At 38.6% G+C, this 20336-nt stretch overlaps 1 protein-coding gene across 4 annotated transcripts in view; it reads right to left on the minus strand.

Annotated features, from left to right (window-relative positions):
• PREX2 (phosphatidylinositol-3,4,5-trisphosphate dependent Rac exchange factor 2) overlaps window positions 1-20336 on the minus strand; it is a 172455-nt gene that overhangs the window by 39814 nt on the left and 112305 nt on the right. For all 4 annotated transcript variants that reach the window (XM_027698859.1, XM_027698772.1, XM_027698933.1 and 1 more), the window contains 5 exons: window positions 16793-16834; window positions 13949-14166; window positions 8597-8699; window positions 5899-6042; window positions 1350-1464 (listed from right to left, as the gene is read on the minus strand). In XM_027698859.1, coding sequence (XP_027554660.1) covers window positions 1350-1464; window positions 5899-6042; window positions 8597-8699; window positions 13949-14166; window positions 16793-16834 — 622 coding nt within the window. The remainder of the gene's footprint in view (window positions 1-1349; window positions 1465-5898; window positions 6043-8596; window positions 8700-13948; window positions 14167-16792; window positions 16835-20336) is intronic.

Genomic DNA, 20336 nt, shown 5'->3' on the forward strand with positions numbered 1-20336 from the left:
GGAAGAATTTATTTTAAGGATTTTCATGGGAGGCTAAATTGGTCCTATTCATAGGAAAAAGCCAGCACAAAAAGTCTTGCCTTGCCCAACTGATACAATCTCTTTCTAACACTATCTGACTTCATTGAGGCCAAATACTGGCACGACCAAAGGGCTCTGTAAAACTGATTTATAACATAAGCCTTGTCACATAAATACTCAGGAGGAACTTTTTCATCAAATATGAAATGCTAATACAAGAAGGTAGAAGACAGACTAAATAAATACATTTGTCATTGACACAGAAGTGCACTGACACAGATGTCACCAATAAAATAAAATATAACGTACTCACTGAATGCAACTGGCTTTAAAATCTCTTTTGTTATAGTAGTAAATAGATTAAAACACAATCTAGAAAGTCCACTGCTTTAGTAACAAAATAGAGAAATAGTTTTGCAAGATCCACGAAAAAAAACCTTCCAAAGACAGGAGTGGACCAACAGGTGAAGGAATTGCAAATGGTACCCTCGTTATCTTCTTTCCCCTCCTCCATTGTCCTTAATCTTTTTTTTTAACTCATGTTCTCTGCTGCTTTTAAAAACTGCCTTATCATTCTAGTGAAATGATAGTGTTTCCATCTGATTCAAGAATTTTAAGAGTGAATAGATGTCATTTTACCACAGTCCTTTACATCTTCAGCTCATGTGGCGTGTAAGTATACTCAAACAGGTGTTTTTCACAGATACAGTGAGATGCAAGAGTGGTCTATGTACCCGTCTTCATTATTTTACTTCAACTAATACATTATTTTGTACAGCAGAAATTCTCTCTTTATGTGCAACTTCTTAATGAAATATTTACCGAAATACACAGCTGCATAATTTTTACATATACAGGCAAGTATGTACTCTGTAACCCATAGCCGATGCTGCTGCAGGTATCCAAATATTTATGCATTCCCATTAGCATGGCAGGGTGCAAGGAGGAAGATGCTCAGCTTTGAGGAAAACAGCACTATTTTTCAAGTCCTATTCTGTAGAAATTAGGTAAATATGGTCTGTAAAATCAGATCATAATGTTTAGCAATTCTGATACTCCATTTGTGATCAAGTAGACATTCTCTTTTCTCTATGCATTAGTACAACAACCTCGAGGCAACTATAGCTATAGTTTTCAGGGGAAAACAATTTTGTAAAAAGTAACTTAGTGCAGAAATCAGAAAAGTCAGAACCATGAATCTTGGATCTTATTCAATTATGCACCAAAAAACAACCACCATACAACACATTTCAGTTTAAAGATGTGTCACAGAAATTGAAAAGCAGAACTTTGCAAACTAAGCTCAGGAATGTTGATTTATTACTCACCGTAGTTTCTGGTTATACTGCTTGACTTTTTCTAGTGAGGCTGCATTAATCTGAGCTTGAAATTCTTCTACTGAGACACTGTCTCTGTAATAGTATCCTTCCATGCTCTCCAGTGCTGTGAAAAGACAAAGGAGAACGGAAAAGAGAAAGATCAGTATTAAATATTTAGTAATTGCCTTCTTTGTAGTTTTGTTCACACACAAGTGAATTACTTTTTAACCTTGAGGCTGTGACCCTACTGTGGATTGCTGAGCTGTTTCTGTATGTCATCAAATTCATACAGATCTCTCTTAAAGATTTCATTTACAAGAAAAAATGTATTTCTTGCCATGTGGAAAATATAAAGGAGAGTGATAATTTGAGTTCCTTTGCTCTAATTAAAGTATTCCTGCCTTGTGAATGTAAATGTGGGGTTTAGTTTTGATATATCCTGGAATAAAACAGTAGAATGAGCTGGGGCAGTGGAAATAAAGGATTAATGCAGCAGTTACTTTCAAAGAGGGAGACCTAACAACTTCTCACAAAGTCCAGTTTTGGGAGATATGGAGCACCTGAACCTCTAGTTATTCCCACTGATAATGTGTATACCTTCTTCTAGATCAAGTAAAGCAAACTTCTCTGGATGTCTGAAAACACCCTCAAAGTTCCTTTTCAAGGCTCAGGTAAGTGAAGTCAAATATTTGTCTGTGTCCACCTTTGTTGTATTTACTTCACCAAAGCAAGAATGAATATTGCTACAAGAACTCAGGAACTAAAAAAATCTTGAATTAAAGGAAAAATTTTATGCCCCTCCTGCAAGCATTGCACAGAAATTAAAAAGAGGGAAAAAAATGAATGCACTACCATTCCATTTTGGGGTGGTTCTCCTAGCAACAGATTTAAAAAACAAAAAAAAAACCATTCCCCCAGCCCCTTTGCTTTAGGGGCTTCATGGGGTGTAACCTTCTCTTTAGTGAAGTCAAATCAAGTGTTTGAAAGATTCTCAAGAAAATGTGGACTGTAAAAATAAAGATCTTCCCATTAAGAGGTCAATCTTATTATGACATAAACCACAGGGTGAAATGAAAGTTTTTGGGGACAAGAATTAAAGACCTTACAACTAGGAATATGGTCACTTTAGTAATCCATACACAATTTAAGAATCCATCACCCTATTAGAAAATGCAAGCAATAAGCAGAGTTTTGATAGAAACATGCTGCTGTTTTACAGCTTCAGCTCCACAAGGAATATTAATTCTGCTTGTACTGCTTAATATGACCAGCTAATAAATAATTTATTCATTGTGAAAGAACATGCAAACTGCACTTGCTGTGCTTTCAGAGTTTGTAATTCTACTTCTGTGTGAAAAATATTAAATTTCAACAGACAGACTTGCTTCTTAACTTCCTTGGCACTAAGTCATACGAGAAAGTGCACACAAAAATATCCACTGAACTCCATCTACAACAGCATGTTAGTACAAACAGAACCAATAATCCCTACTGCTTATTTTAGTGGCACGAAGGTGGTTTTATCCAATTAGATTACCCAACCGGGAAACTCAGTCATCTGTCGGGACTGGCTGGAGCACACATTTCTGCCTCTGCAAGGGGCCATGCTCACAGGTGCATGCAAGCACTCCCACACTGTGTGCTTTGGCTTTCCCCTCTCTGAAGGGTTTAACATTTTTCTACCCAATATATTAGAAAGCTCTTTGTAAGGACGCTTTCCTTACAAACATGTCTTCTATGGTATTCTTCAATCCAAGTTAAGATATTATGGTCTGAATGGGATAACCAAATGGGAAAACAACTTTGAAGAATGCGTAGACTCAAAGGGTAGTGGCTAATGGGACAAGGTCTACCTAGAAGCCCACTAAATGCAGAATAGCACAGGGATCTATATTGTTCTATGTCTTTATCACTGACATGGAGGAGGTAAGTCAAGCTTGCAGCAAGTACCAAACTGGGAGAAGCAGTGAATATAGTCAAGTGCAGGGCCATATAAAGAGGGCCCTACACAGGCTGGAGAAATCCAGCAGGAACCTTGTGAAACTGAACAAGGACAAATGTCAAATCCTGCACATGGAAAGACAGAGCCTAAGAGCAGCTCTGCTGAGAAGGAACTCAGGGTCATGTTAGGCAGCAGGCTGAACATGAGCCTGCAGTGTTCTCTGGTAACCACGATGGGCAAGATCCTTCTAAACCATATTAACATAAGCATGTCCAGTAGGCTTGAAGAAGTGCTTGTCCTCAATTTACTCAGAACGTGAAAGCTGCAGACCAACTGAAAAGAGCTGAGTAGAAGGGCCACTATGACGAGCCAGCTCTTCCCAACAGTGCATGCTGGCATGACAAGAGACAGTCGACATAAATTTAAACAAGAGATGTTTCAACTTGATAGAAAGAAAAAAAATTTTTTCCATTAGGGCAGTCAAGTAGAATAACAGACTACCCAAGAGGTTGTGCAGCTTCTGCCCTTGGTGTTTGCAAGATCCTATTTGTTGGACACCCGAGCAACCTGGTTTCATGTCACAGACGACACTGCTATGAGCAGGAGGTTGGACCAGAGATCTCCTGAGGTCCCTTCCAATCTGAATTATTCTACAATTCTATGAAAAACGGAAAAATGTCAAAAAACATACAGAATTTTAAATAAACTGAATTTTAATTTTAAATAAAGTGTCATTCATTAAGCTTATTTATTGCTGAGATCTTAATTCTAATGCAGGAAATAGAGAAATCTAAATGTCAATAGCAATATCTCAACATTCTCAGCCTCTAGTCCTACAAATCGGGATCCATTTGAATATATACACACTTAGGTATACGGTTGCACAAAACTGTTTTTTATAATACAGCCCAGGCAAACATTAAAAAACCTTGAAAATTGTCTACAGTGCCAATGCTGCAAATATGTAGACTTGTAATTTTAGGCATGGAGCTATGCCACTCAGAATAGAGCAACATAGATGTACACTTACTTGTGTCTCTGACAAAGTATTACAAACCCATCATTTTCTAAATGTTCCATTTGAAAATATCATAAACCATTGTATTTTAGGCAGGAAACAGCTCAGCTCTGATAAGCTTAGGAAGCAAGATTTCATTTCACAAGGAACTTACATTTTTAGCTAATGATTTTTAGTTACAGATGGGAATGTACTGAGTTAGTTTGATGGCAGCTCAGCCAAACCTCATAGGAATGAAGTAAAAAATAGAATCCCAATCCACTCATTAATGAGGTAAAACCCGCACAAAATAATGATTTCACCACTAGGATTTAAATTCTTATCCAGGACTTCTTATTCTTGGAGTCTAATGGACTATTTTAGAGGGAGGTCCTTAAAAATAAAAGAAATTTTATATGGTAAAGAAAGAAGAAACCTTCTATACCACTGAAAATTATTAAGCAGATGTAAACACTTGAATGGATCCTTGCCCTTTTCCCTTAGCTTTCTACAAAGATGCTTTTCCGAAGAAACAAATATTTTGGGCTTCTGGAAACAGAAAGGGAAAAAAATTTGCAAAATAAATCCTGTAGCACACTGAATCCCCTCTCCAATCTAAAAAAATTAGTATTTCCAGGAATTCCTGAAACCAAGCTATTTTCTGTTCTGTATTGTGTGCCTTTTTGTCTGCTCTACTGAAACATGTCTCCTGCTCAGCGTTCTCATTTTCCCCTATGACTGAAATCAATTTCTTCAAAAGAAATCCACTAAAGTCTTTATTAGTTTGTTTAAAAATAAGACTTCAGGGATCTTATTTTTAAAAAATAATGTATTTTAACTTTCTAGTAAATTCAGCTATTTCTCCACGTATCGTTCTGTTCACTATTTCCTTTTACATCCTACTTATCTATCAGAGACCAAGCCCTTCTCAAAACCTTCATTTGTATGCCTGACTTCTGCCTATTCCTTATAGACCCTTGAAGCCTTTTGCAAGGTAGGGAGTACTTTCAGCTCCCTCTGAAATCAAAGGCGGCTCAAGGCAATCAGCAGCTCACATTCACCATTTCAGTGAGGCAAACTTCACGCTCTTGATGACTGTAATGACACTGCTGCTAATGCAGGATGCCTCTAATTTATGAATAGTCTGAGCATCAGCGTCACCATTCCTTACTTTGTAATGTTTGCAGAGCAACAACTACAAAAGCCTGAAAATGTTATTTAACTCTTCATGACATTTTAAAGAGACAGAATTCTCAGGGGATAACAATTTAGTCCTCAAATATGAAGCAACAGAAAGGATTACGGCATCATTTGAAAAGCAAAACACTTTAAAAAGCAAGTTTCATGGTCTAACTATTGTCCATTGCTGTTGGAATCATATAACAGGCATAAATTTAGAAACCTATACCCATGCCTCTATTTTTTATTACAAATATCAGCATTTCTTAGATTTACATTTTAATTCAAAAATAAATGCCCACATTAAATGACATTTAAATATTAGCATTGTGTCCTTATAGTTACAAAGGATTTAAATCAGAGAAAATAAGTGAGGTTTTAAAGAAAGTTAACTGTTATGTGGAAGAAGCAGGGTGGGGGTAAATTAAAACTCAAGTTACCTTGTGAAAAAAGTACTGGATGGATTTTAAATCCCCCTCCATTCTTCAGCCTTTGAGGAAGCTGTTCAAAATGGTAACTATCAAGGTAGAAGTAAACCTTCAGCGTTTGCCGACTTCCTTCTGCTTGGTATGTGATTGGTACATCTAAAAATACAGCCAGTGTTACAATTTCATTGAAAGCAATGGCACATCCTTTTACGGAAACTGTTGCACCCAAAATTCACATGGTTAGATAAAAAATTACTGCAGACACAACTAATATATTCAGTATTTTACATTATACATGGTGTTGCTTTGGTCAATTTTGGCCTAACCACTATTAGGGAGTAGATAAACAGAAAAGCAGTGACCATCATCTTTGACAGCCTGTCAGTGACAACAAAAATACTCAGCAAATAATGTAGTTGGCAACATTCTACTTGTATTCCCTGTAAATATGGAGAAACATAGAATGGTTTGGGTTGGTATGATCTTAAAGATCATCTAGTTCCAATCCCCTGCCCTGGGCAGGAACACCTTTCATTAGACCAGGTTGCTCAAAGCCCCATCCAGCCTGGCCTTCAACACTTCCACGACTTCACTGGGCAAACTGTTCCAGTGCCTCGCCATCCCCACAGTAAAGAATTTCTTCCTGATAGCTAATCTAAACCTGCCCCCTTCCAGTTTAAAGCCATTCCCCCTTGTCCTATCACAACATACCCTTGCAAAAAGTCCCTCTCCAGCTTTCTTGTAGGACCACTTTAGGTACTGGAAGGTGCTATAAGGTCTCCCCAGAGCCTTCTCCTCTCCAGCCTGAACAGTCCCAGCCCTCTCAGCCTTCCCTCATAGGAGAGGTGTCCCAGCCTGAGGACTGCACATCTACCTCCAGCACATAGTTTGAAACCACTGGAAGGATACCTTTAGCCACATTTCACAGGCCTTCATGAAGTGCACCATGTATAATATCAATGTGATATACAGCATCAGATTCTCCTCAGATTTGTATGGAATAGAACACAAGTAAATATACAATAGCTACCAGCATATTAATGAACTTATTATTAAAAATCAGGACTCAACTGAGAAAATAAATGTATTGTGGTAGAATAGAAAACTGTAAGAGAACATCACATGAGATTCTGACACGCTAAATGTCATAATAAATCAATTGGTGCAGGGTTTGGAGCAACCAGTAGCATCATATTGCAGTTACAGGGATTCCCCAACATACATCATGTGTATTATGACAGATGATTAACATGCAATGAGCATTAGCAAAAGTTTACAAAAATTTCATATTTAGCTAAATCTGTCAGAGGAAGTCAGTTTAAATCAATTTAATGTTTTTATGTATTTCCTGTTTAAGTACTGTTTCCATAGAAGTCTCCAAGCTGAAAGCAGTAACAATAAAACATAGTGACTTGCATTAGTATTAGCATTACGTAGTTTTTACACTGTACACATATCTAAATGGTAAAGATTCCAAAAGGACATTTTTCACTACTTTTGGTAATAAGACTTTTTCTTTTATTGATTATGCAGAAACATAAATAAAAAAAAAAAGCCAGTTACTTGTCTTCTGTAACCACAGCCAGGATGACTGTAGTGTCAGCACTTAAACCCAAAGAAAATACAGAATTTATTACAATCCTCGAACACATGGACTTTCCACTTATTTGCACAGACACCTCAGTTGGAAAATGCAGCAATATGAACAGTTCATGACATAGGTATAAGGTTAACTCCCCATCAGGAGGCCCTCCTGTAACATGTTGTTATCTGGTCCAGCAGGGCTTCTTTTTAAAACATTTCAAGCCTTACTTGAATTATACCAAAATAATTATGGTCTTATACAGGCTAATTCCTACCTGACTATCAGCCCTGTGCTACTGAATTCTTCAGACCCAAGGCAGCTTTGTGGATGGCTTTGTGTCTTCTGGTTTTGGTTACTGCAGAAGTTCTCTCATGTGTGGTCTCAATCCAGCAAAGGAACTGTTTTAGAATGGCTTGATGTGAAGCAGACATGCTTTCCTCCCTTCCCAGGGGAGTTATGAGAAGGGAAAAAATGAGGGCTTTTTGCTCACTAAATAAAGTTCACTGCAGGAAAATATCTACCAGATGAACACAGACTAATAAAGGAATGGCTGAAAATAAGTGAAGGGTATGAACAGCAGACTGCAAAGACAGTTCCTTCCTGGTGAGTTGGGCAAGTTTTGGGAGGAAGGGTTCAGGACCTTGATTGTCTGCAGCAGCAGATCTCAGAGAAACTTCATGCCCAATTTAAGGCTATCCTAATAGTGTTTGCCATCTCATTTCAAGGAACTCTTCAAAGATCTACTTTGGTTTTCAGACAATAAAAGGAAATGAGGTTCTCCATCTCACGTCAGTTGCATTTCCCTACTAAGACATTCAAGATATTTTTACACGTTTCTTCAATAACAATGGGGTCTTCCAGGGACTTTCCTGGTTCAGTCACATACTCTCAATGGAAAATTCAGTTAAGCAAACAATTTTGCCCCAAGGTTACTAACATTGCCAGATAACAATTTGGCATTTTCACTGATGATAGCTGTATCTCAGGACATCTAGGAATGTTAGGAGAGCTACAGATCTACTTATTCTACATAATTCCAAGTTACATAACATTCCCTGTGGGAGGTGATGTTCTAGGAACAAAAAATGTTACAAAAACAGTAAAGCCCAGATATTAATTACTCACTCGCAAATAATGGTTCTGGCTCTGATTGTCTGAAGTAAAAAGTAACTTTTTCCAAGTCAAACAATGCAACCAATGTATCTTCTAGCATGGCTTGCTCATCAGCCTAAAAAAGGCAAAAGGAAAATTGAAAAGGTCATTTCAGCCAGATGTTTTTCCCAACAGAAATAACATAAGAGAGCAGGACTTAAATTAACTACAGAATGTTGCACAACATTTCACTGATGCAGTGTATAACCTATTTAACTCCTAGGTAATGTAAATATCTTTGTTTCTATTGGCACTTTCCGTTTTATTACTAGCCAAGATTATAAAAATTAATGTTACCATTTCACATAGTAAATTAATATGCAATTTATAGCTATTATTACTTCTTGTGGTCTTGTAAAACACTGGATTATAATATTATTGGGTCAGAACCAACTCAAGTGTGTGGGGGGCATGGGGGAGGGATAGGTCAAATCTCATGGAGGTGAGGTAATGCCGTATCCCACATGCCAGCCCCTGTGAGTGTCCTGGGGCAACCCTGGAGCAGCTGTCAGTCACTGGACCCTTGCAGTATGCTGGGCAACCCCAGGGCAGCTGCCAGTCAAAGCCAGCCTGGAAACACTTTAAGACATCACACTCCCCGGAGCCCCTAATCCAGTCTTAGGTTGGCTGGCACACCAGGAGCACTGCCCCTCACCCTGCCACAGAGCCACAGAATGGCCAGTAGGCCAGAAGTCCTGCCTGACAGGAGTGGCCACAGGGGGTAAGCACATAAAAACAGCAATACATGTCTCCATTTTCACTTGAGACCTACTATGTGGAAACTGGACTTACACAGGACTCACTGGTGGTAGATCTTTTTCTCTTACTCTCTCTCTTTCTTTACTCCCAATTCTTCTCTTAATCTTCTTTCTTAATATTTTGGGTAACTTGGTAATAAATTGGATTTTGCTAAATTGTATGGGTTAGCAACTGCTAAGTCTATGCTTTGTGGAATGCTTTGTTTTTGTTGTTTGTTACCCTTTTAAGCTTTTGCCAAGTTCTCTTACTTACTCCCTTATTTTCTGAAGTTATCAGTAAAAGTATCTCCTACCTCAAGGTATTAAAGAAGCAAGGCCTCTTCTAAATATTTGGTGGGGGAATTTTTGGAGCCTTGTATATTTTTTAAAGTAAAACTCCTGGTTGAGCTTGTAGCTCCAGGGCTGGGGTCTTACAGGCTTTTAATCAAACAATTTTGTCATTATTCTGTAAGACACTTGACTGTAACACCTTGTCCTGACACAAGGTCTAGCTTGTAAAGCAACAGAGGGGAAATGTGAAAACTGAATGCTTCTTTTTAGAAATTTTCTTTAAAAAATACCATAACTTTAGGATTTCACTTACGAACAAAGATAAGAGTTCACTGTGTCCACTCCAAGCCCCAGTAATTGAACCAGCAGCTCAGAGCAAGTACAGCTCAGGGTGACTTGCACTTTTACCTACTTGCACCTCTAGGTGCAAGTCAAGTATGTAGATATGCCAATATTCTGATTTGCACCTATGGTTCACTCTGTGTACTCCCGAGCTAAAGAGATAGTTAAAGAGATCCAGGACTTCTCAAGACACTTTACTAAATCTTTAAAAAGGAAAATAGTAATCTTCAAGTATGGTTATCTTGACTTAAATATTCAGAGCAATTACAGCAGAAATCACTAGTCACTTAAAGTAATTCTATTCCCTACACAACGCTCCCCTAGCACTTAAGGTTAGAAAGAGCCAAAAGGGAATCTGAGGCATGCATTTGTCATGGGTTTCTGTGGCTGGTTTTTTTTTTGGTAGCAGGGGGAGCTACATGGGGTGATTTCTGTTAGAAGCTGCTAGAAGTTTCCCCCCCCCCAATGATAGCTGGCTACAGGAGGGACTTCCTGCTGTTGGCCAAGGGAGAGCCAATTGTTGCGCCTCTGTGATAACATATTTAAGAAAAAGTTTGTTGCACAGAAGAAATTGGAGCCACAGGGGTTGCCGATGGAAGCCTCCGGGCCCGGGGCTGGGCCCCGTGGCCCCAGCCCGGGGCAGGCGTGGTGCTGGAGCCGAGCCGGCCTGGGCAGGGGCGGTGGCCACAGCCTGGGGCCGCACGGCAGCTGGCCCAGGGCAGGCACGGCAATGGAGCTGAGCTGGGCCGGGCTGGGTCAGCCCCGCCAGCAGGCACTGCCTCCCGTTCTGTTCCAGCCAAGCCGGGATGGGCCGGGGCGGCCCCGCCGCATTGCAGCTGAGCCCATGTGGGAACAAATGGATGCATGAAGGAGGACTGTTACCCTCGTGGGAGGCCCAGGATGGAGCGGGGTCCTTCCCAAGATCTGTGTCCCATGGAGAGAGGAGCCCACGCCAGAGCAAGTTATTCCCGGGTAGGACTCAATTCATGGCCCTGTGAGGGACCCACATCAGTGCAACTCATCCGTTAAAGACTGCATCCTATGAAAAACCATCAGGGTGCAGAGATCCCCTGCACCCCATGAAGGAATGACCTTCAGGATGGCAGACATGGAAGACCTGCGGCCCCAGGGGGGTGGAACCACGTTGGAGAGGTCCCTCAAGGACTGTTTCCCGTGGGAGGGACCCCACGGAACAGGGGAAAGACTCAGAGCTTTGGCCCCCCTGTAGCCCGTGGTGAAGACCATAGTGAAGCAAGCTATCCCCCTGGAGTCCATGGAAGGGTGACCCACAGGACAGCAGACTTGGAAGACCTGTTGCCCTATGGGTGGACTTCTCTTCCTGCACTGATGCAGGGGGAGGAGGGAGAACATGGAAGAAAGGAGGGGTGGTTGGAAAGTGTGTTTAAGACTGTTTTATTTCTCACTCTTTAGCTCTTATCCTGTTAGTAATAAATTTTAGTACCATCCTCACGTTGATTTTGTTTTGCCTGTGTGACTTCTCCCAGCACTTAGTGATTTTAGTGGGGGCCTAGAATACAGCCAGGGTAAACTCACGACAGCATTTTTCCCCCTCAAAGAACTGAAATAGTAGGAAGGCAAAGAATAATAAACTAGCTGCCCTAAATTGAGAATAAACTACAGTTTACTGAATTAAAAAACAGAAAAAAAATCCCACGATTTTCCCTGATCTGTATAGTGAAATAGCATACCCCTTGTACTTATGAAAAAGTAAATCTGCTAGAAATATCTTTTCTCCTGGTTCAATTTAAAAAGTCTGTGGACAGAGTGATTTTGTCAGCAGAATAGTCTGGAAACCATACAGTGGCATGGGAAATCCTTGCACAACTGTTCATTCTTTATTGAACTCTGGCCATAACAAGTATAATTTCCTTGTTTAAAATAACACGGATCATTTGTAAGTCAAATAGAGAAGGTATTGAAAAATTTGCCTTTAAATTTCCCTTGGTTAAGAAGTGTTAGACAGAAAAGATAGAAGTTTATTTTCAATTTGACAATGCATTCTGCTGGTATCTGATTATGTGAAAATAGCTAAGTAGCACATATTTTCACTACAAAGGAAATCACTATGATCTTGAAAGAAAAAATATAAGTATTCAGTGCCGTAAAGACAACAGTTGCTTTGTGGTAACATGACAACAAAGCACACAGAAAAAGATAAGGCAGACATCGACTGAATTTACTTTCGAACTCTAAGGATTCCAGCACCGGGACATGTTGATGCTGCATGGTGCCAAAAAGCATCCAAGACTCAAGACATGAGTCCAAGCTCCCTGGTGCTACCTTCACATACTCCTCATATGGATAAAGAGCTCTTCTGTTTCTCTGAGGCACTGATTTTATCTGTTTGTAAGCTGCACATGTTGTCCTGATACACCCTGTCCCATGCAAGCCGACACCAGTACCTCAACTACCTGTGAGGTAGCTGCTCACAATGGCTCAAGTCAATGCTCTCCAACAATAGCATAGACTAATACTTTATGATTGTGATTTAGAAATGCCTTTATTTTTATTGGTCTGTTCTGCTTCTAAAGTTTCTCAGGTCACTTGTCAGCAAATCTGCTCCAAGATAGACAAGGAAAGGAAAGAACACCTTTGATACTAGAAACATCATCTGTTATTTACATGGAGTTTTATACAGTGTGATGGACCAAATCAGTTATTTTCAGGGAGCAGCCCCAGAATTTGAGAAGATTGTCATTGAGCAGACTATGCAGACTGCTTCATGGTTCTTCCAGTTAGCAGGAATCCGTCTAGTGTGAGAAGCATCTTAAATAGCTGAAGAAGCACTTTGGATAACTGGGGACTAAAGGGCTACAAAGCCATGTCCCTTATTTAATTGTTTCTTAAGCCATGGCTCTTTGCCAAGGCTTGTGAAGAAAGAGCCAATTTCCAATTTCACTGATAGGCTACAAGGATTTTCCCTATAACAAGCAAAACAGACCAGCAAGTTTAGTCCTTCAACTACTACAGACCTATAGGTATTTGGGGGAAAAGGGTGATAAAATTAATTAAATCAGGTATTTTATTTATCTTGCATTGTTGCTTATTGCAAAATGAAGTTCTAATTATCACCTAATACTACATTCGCTCCCAGGGAACAGCTACAATAGCAGTGGGGAGTCAAGGGTAAACTCACTATCTGCTAACTCCAAGCAAATGATGCCTATGGATTTTTGGATTTTTAGCTTTTTGTAGAGTTTAGAAGTAGCTGTATTATATCCCTTACTCTGTAGCACAGTAGTTTACACATTAACCCAACACTGTTACCCCATTCCATATCACTCCCTCAAAATTCCGGTAGCTTGTTTAGACTTCCCTCAAGGTAGGCCTTCATTCTGTTTAAAAACATCTGCACCCTGGCCTGGACAAGATACCACGCAGGTACACCAACCTTCAAACCCAGAGTTTTGGAGGAACTCCCAAGGACTGAACGTGCTGTGATGAAGAGGAGGTTGAGGAAGAGGGGGTCCCAGAGCCCCGAGCCTCAATTTCCAGAGGGGCGTGCCAGGGGGAGGTGCTGGGGAGTGGATAGATCTGGGATTGGATGGGTTAATACCTTAAATTGTGGAACCCCGTGGACATGGGGACGCGTCATATGTATTCCTATGGGCCTCAGGCCTGGAATTAAAGCACCTACCCTCTTTATCTTATCTTAAACACTAAGTTGGCTCGGAGTCCTGTTTTCTGCGGTCTCTTAAGGCAACACAAACATAATACTGCCTTTGTGGAAATCATATTTCCCATATCATAACCAAACATATCCCACATCCGTAATTATCTGAATTGCAACTTTTCCAAATAGCAGCTAATTAAGTACCGAGGTAAGCAAAAAGAATGCAGAAAATCACATTTATATCTAAGACTGTTTAACCATGTCCCTGGTTCAGTGAACGAACAGGAGTTGTGGCCAAGCATGCCACATGGAGAGTCTTACCAGGTTTGGCGAGAGCAGGGACTGGAAATGAAGGAGAAGACCTGCACTGGCTATCTGTTCCAACCACCTTCTGCTGGCCTCCAGCGTCTCCATTTCATATTCTTTGTTGTTGTCAAACATCTGATTTAAGGCTACCATTAGCTGCTCTGAAAATGCGCAGACTGTGGCCACTAGGCTCTGACAGAAGACCATGTCTCGCCTCAGTTGTATCTCGCTATCTGTGATGGGCAGAAGCCAAAAGAGGAAAAGCAAAATGGAGCAGGAGATTAATTAACAGCAAAGGAACTGGGCTGGAATTTTTTTCTTTGGCTAAAAACCATGTCATTTTAATGTCAAGTAAATTACAAGGTTACAGCCTAATGTTATTCTTAGTAAATAGTACTCCACGACCAAATATTTTAATGCGGAAAATGGCAGATTATTTTCTAATTCTAAAATTATATATGAGTGTATTTAAAATCTGGAATTTAAAGTATTTCTTCATGAACAATGTACATTTATCTTGTATATTTTGATGTACATGCCATCCTGTACTTTTGATGTCACAAGGCGATGGATGTGAGTTAGACCTCTTTGCTGCAATGCGAGAACAAACTGGGCACAAAAACATTTACTTTCCCCCAGAAAGCAAGGATTGTAAGAAGCTGTGAGTATGACTGCATCATCTCCACAGCTACCAGCTGGGGAGGGCAGATGAACACTTTCTGCTGTAAAGCACAGAGTGTTGCTACCAGAACACAAGCTATCCAAATACAATATATACGAATATATAATACAATATATATGAATATGAATCTATAAAATAAGCACTGAGCAGCATCACATATTCAGGAAGCAGAAGAAATTTACAGTGTCAGGAAAGTCTGGGAGGAAGGTCCCTAGGTAGATGTCTATGGATCATTAGCAGCTGATTTAAATTAGGGACTAGCTAACCTATCAATTTATTCTGGAGGGCACAGGCATTAGATTAGCTAAAGGTCAAAAGAGTTAGAAATGGAAACATATTCTCAATAAAGTACAAAACTGTGGTGATAAATATTCAGTGCTTCCTTCTTCTCCTCTTTCCTGAAGGTCTTCAAGTAATTTTATCATTATGAGCTGTTAGGCAAACATCAGTCACAACAGTACAGGTAGACTTAATCTTTCTCAGAGCAAGAGAAGCAGATCAGGTGATATTGAGGTCTTTCCAGAACCTAAAATATCTGCCCTCGCTTCCAGAGTCCTCTGCCCCCTTTAGGTTTAGCTCCTTTTCCTTCTCTATGGATCTGATGAGAATTTAGATGACTGGATAAGTCAGCAGAAATAATTCTGTACTCCAAAAATTACCATTGACTTTAAAAATATATTTTTCTTGGGTTCCAAGTATTTCTCAAACTAACCTCATTCTGTCTGCTTTTCTTCTGAAATCTTATTCATTCTTTTCCTCAACTACTGATAATGGTGAACACTCTTTTACTATCATTTCTATTCAATTTTCCAGCTTTTTAGGACCTTGGGAATGTTTTCCACAAATGGTCAAATCAATACTGTTTCTGCACTGTGACTCAATGCTTCTTGTTTTGATTACTCAAATTAACCTGACTCTCTCTCTCTCCAATATCTCAAGTTGCGCAAATCCAGTACAGACAGAATTTTCATCTTTAAAAACTCCACACATCTCCAACTTCAAAAATCCCACTGGCTTCTCCATGGTCAAAACCTTTTCCAACATCACAGCTACACTCAGGGATTTGAGCCCAAAACACATTTTCTCTCCTTGCTTTGCTCAATTTTATCTCTGTTTGTCTAACAGCAGCTGACTTTCGGTGCCTTCCTCTGTGTTGCCTGCTTCTGAAGCAGCCTACTTGTGTCTCCAACACCTCATTTCCCAATCTCATTTAATACTACTCAAATATCATGCATACAAGAGCACTTTGGGCTCTTTTTACAAACCTATTTTTAAACAAAATAAACTATAGAATTTACTGACTTATAAACCCATGTAAATAGGGAAAAGTGCTTTAAAAACATCAAGTCTAGGTTATTTGCTCAGGTCACTCCTTATTTTAGAACACGTGAGGAATTACTAAAAGCTTTTCTAATATTTTGAAGAAATCTCACAACAAAAAAATGTTATATTTCCCTTTATAAAATTGTTGGTGTGTGTCATAACAAAAATAATGAAATAAAAATGCTTTCTTCTAGTGATGCAAGATGGTTAAAATAATCAGCTTTTACAGTTAAATTGGACTGCCTACTTCAACACTTATGCACCTACAAACTGTAGAGAAACTTGGGCCATATTATTTTCTACATACTGATTCACTGACATTTATTTTGCAGACACACATGCCTATTTAGTGTATTTGAAGCTGTGTGCTGTATGGGGTGATGGGAGAATTAATACACCGAATAATCAGAGCCCTTCCAAGAAGGAGGGACTTAAATTTCCTCTAAAATAAGATAAAAGAAAAGGTATGGGTTAAAATAGTAAGGTAAGTCTGGAAACAGATGGGAATGAAAAGAAAAATAGCAAATAGGAAAAAGCCCCAAAAAAGAAAGACAGCAGAGGTACTGTGCACAATCTGAGTGTTTAGTTGTTTCTTTATCTGCCAAGATTCAGAGTAAACAACTAGATAAGGCATTTTGCATTAAAAAAAAAAAGTCCAATGTTTGTTAAACATGTCTAGAATTGTGTTCTTCAGGAATCCTCACTGTAAACACAGGGGTAAAGTCATTGATTATCAGGTTTTATCATCTCTGACATTTTTCCCCTTTCTCTAAACATAGTATTCTGTCCAAAAGCAAAAATAATCTCAAACCATCCATATTCACTTCCCCTCCTCCAAAAACAAGCAAAATTACCTGTATACTCAAGAAGTGCCAAGAGTATTCGTGCCTTCACCTCTTAAAGAAAAAGAAGAAAATATTTTGAGGTCATGGTTAAAAGTGTTTTCGTGAACATAATAATGCATTTGCAGTTTCTCATTTTACCATCTTAACTCCAACTTCTTGTGTAGGCAATCCTGATTTATACCTACAAAACAGTAATGAATCTCAACTTCACTTAATTGCACATATAACTTGACAAAAATTGATAATAATCAAAAGCACCAACAACGAGAAAGACACATAAAGAGGTAGCTGCTATCTGAGAGCACATGTGTACCAGCTGGTCAGTGTAAGTCCACATATGAAGAATTTCAGTCTTAAAACTTTGAAAAACAAGACAAGTTTTCATTGAATCCCAGAGTACCCCAATTCTTTCTTCTCCCTCTCTTGTACCCTCTTGTTCTGCACTTAAAAATCTCAAATTATCCTCATTTTATTGTATACTGTAGGATCTAGGAAAAATACAACATTATTTTCCTTTTTCCCAGCCTGCACGGGTTTTTTTGCTTCAAAAATTTCACTTAACAATCTATGAAATAAAAAAAATACAATTTTAAAAAAAAAAGTTTCAATTTACACTATATTTTGGAGTTATATCTCTTAACACTTCCCCACCACCACTTTTTTTTCTTGGACGGGGCTGCTTCTCAAAGTTTGCAGGCTGAAGGAAGTGATTCTTCCACTTTATGTACCAGAGCACAAATTTAAATGTATTAACCACCACTGCAAGAAACAGGCAGATCAAAAAGCTGCCATAAAATTAGAGAGTTTCAAACTTTCAGCACATCAGTTGTCCTACAGGTACTACCTGCAGGAATACAACACTATTCACACGCTTTCACATCGTTCCAAACTTTCTTTCACACACCCGGTTTTCTCTGCAGTCCTATTCCAAGTCCTGCTCTGTTGACCAGTGGAGCTGCCATTGTGTATATGAACAGTAAGAAAATTTGTTAATGTGTGTTTCCCCCTACTTGAACGTATCTATGAAAAGCCAGAATCTTCCCCAGCGGTGACCAGGCTGGAAAAAGAAGAAAACCTTTCAATCCTGGTCTTTAACCGTGCACACATTGCAAAATGAAGTGGCAGTGCGCATGCTCCTGAAGTACGAGCCCACAGTATCTCAAATACAAACACCAAAACATTTAAAATTACTGGTTATTCTTGAAATCTGCAAGGTCTCTATCTTTGCCTTAGCCTTAGCCTTCTGTCTTTTGAAAAAAACCCACATAACTTACAGAGAAAAATAACTTGGCATCTTGGAACCTGAACATGGTTTAGTAACTGAAAATAGAGAAATATAGTTTTTATTTGAATAATGTAGATACACTGAGGCTATTAATTGCAGCTTGTTTTACATAAGATTTGTTGGATCTCTGAATTCAAAAGCATTTGAGGTACCTATAAATAATGATTTCCTGCTTATGCGAAAATTACAGGACACTGCAACTCTAGCACTGCCGTCAGTCTTGTATGTTTCAAAATATACCCACAGGCAAAAGAGTATTTTTAGGTTATTTGTATAGAGACTTACCTGGGGTTAGAATTGAACCTTGGACGTCAATCATTTGCTTTTCAACAAATATGGAAGTTCTCACTACTTCTTGCTACATGTTGTATGGAAAGAAATAACTCCCCACCAATTTCTCTTTAGATTATGATTTGTAATGCAAGATGCCTTCAGCTTCTTTTATTTTTAAATATTCTTTTGCACCTTATTTAAATAACCCACATTATTCTGCTACTCTTATCGTTTCCAGGAAATGCTAGATTTTAGTTTTGTTTTTCACATCTGAAAATATTTTAAAAATAAGACTGGGGTTTGCACTGCAAGTTTTATGATTTAAATTGACAAACATTTTTTTATACCTTCAATGACTGAAAGGTACAAATGCCTCACCCCTAATTTAAATTAAAATAGATGTGAACTTTCTCAATTTTATTGTATTTCCTGTTTAAACTTGAAATTACTGTGCTAGAAAAACAACTGCACTTCCTCATGTAGTTACATGACTAGCTGACTAGAAATACGGCTTGCTTTAAAACATCTCTGCTTTTGACCAAAAATCTTACCTTTTTTTCTTTGGGAAAAAGCAACTACAGAAATGTTTCCTTTCTTTGTTCTGTTTACAGCTTTCTGTTGTTGAGTCCCTCTCTTTCCATCCATCTTGTTCATTTTCCTGGTTCCTACTAGTCATTCCCCAGCTTTTCCTCATGTGCTTTCTGATTCCCATGTTACGTATCTGACACAGACAAAGAATCATGTGCCTACATTATTCTTTCTCTACTGAGTGACTGTTCATTTCCTGCCCTGACTTCTGCTCTCTCCACTAAAATCAAGCACTCCATCTTCAAAGATCTACCTGCACCAACAACGCATCTTTAGCTTTACTGGTTTAACAATTTAGTAGGCCCAGTCACTCCAAGAAATAACTTCATTCTTTTCTTTAGTTACTCATCTCCAGATAAATCCCCCTAGAATCTGCATGCTATTTCAGAGAACTCTTCAACTCTAACAACTAGATTAGCCTTCTAGGGCTGCCTTTTGCAGTAATCATAGAAAATTTTTCTTTCTCTAATGATACAGTAGGGCAAATGAAATGAGTCAAAGCAATCTCTACATACACTTTCTGTCAAGGAAGCTTTGGTTGTGTTTTTTTCTGCTTGTTTTTTTTTTTTTAATCGGTGCAATTTAATTTTTTAATTTTTAATTTTTTTAATTTTTAAGTTTTTTTAATTTTTTTTAAATTTTTCTTCTAATTCCAATACTAATAAAAAGAAAACTGACAGACCAGAGCAATCATCGTCAAGGCAGTCTGAGTTTTCCCACTTCTTCCTGTTTTTTAACTAAGTAAATAAAAATAATCTTAATATCTAGGACTTTAAATATCTCATCTTTGTGGGGCTCCCATGTCTCCTTCTGCTTTAAAGCACTAATCAATTTAACCTAATAGTGCAGTGCAATAGAACAATGAATAAAAAATTACAATAGCCTGTGATATTTGCATAAAAAGAAAGCATTCATCCTTACTTTAGCATTGATCAATAATGCTTAAATATATTTATAATAACAGGAGGTTTTAATTAAAATTTTTCCCCCCAGGTGAATGAAGTTGTATCTGTGGTCTCCTTTGACCTCTCTTAAACCTGCTAGAAGAGACAAATATATCTGCTTTCCTCAATTATCAAAATATTGCCTCCTACTTATAAACCAACAGGAAGACTCTTCTAAAATCTCAAGATATTATTCAACTTGTTCTCAGAAGCCCAACTAAACAGTCAAATGAGGTGACATCTTCTGGTTTTTTTCTGAATTAGGCAAATACGAGGGGAAATGGGAGAGGACTCTGTACCATGTGTTGGGTTTTCAGTCAGAAATAGCTCAGGGCAGTACTATTGGTTCTCCTAGGTATCCTGACCATTTGTGAACACAATGTAGGATGGCAAGACTGGAAAGGAAAAATCAAGAAATGAAGATATGAAGGGAAAATTTAGCTGTTTAAAATATTTTTAACCC

This window comes from Neopelma chrysocephalum, unplaced genomic scaffold (genome assembly GCF_003984885.1).
Source record: "Neopelma chrysocephalum unplaced genomic scaffold, ASM398488v2 Primary Assembly neopelma1_22, whole genome shotgun sequence".
Taxonomy (NCBI): Eukaryota; Metazoa; Chordata; class Aves; order Passeriformes; family Pipridae; genus Neopelma; species Neopelma chrysocephalum.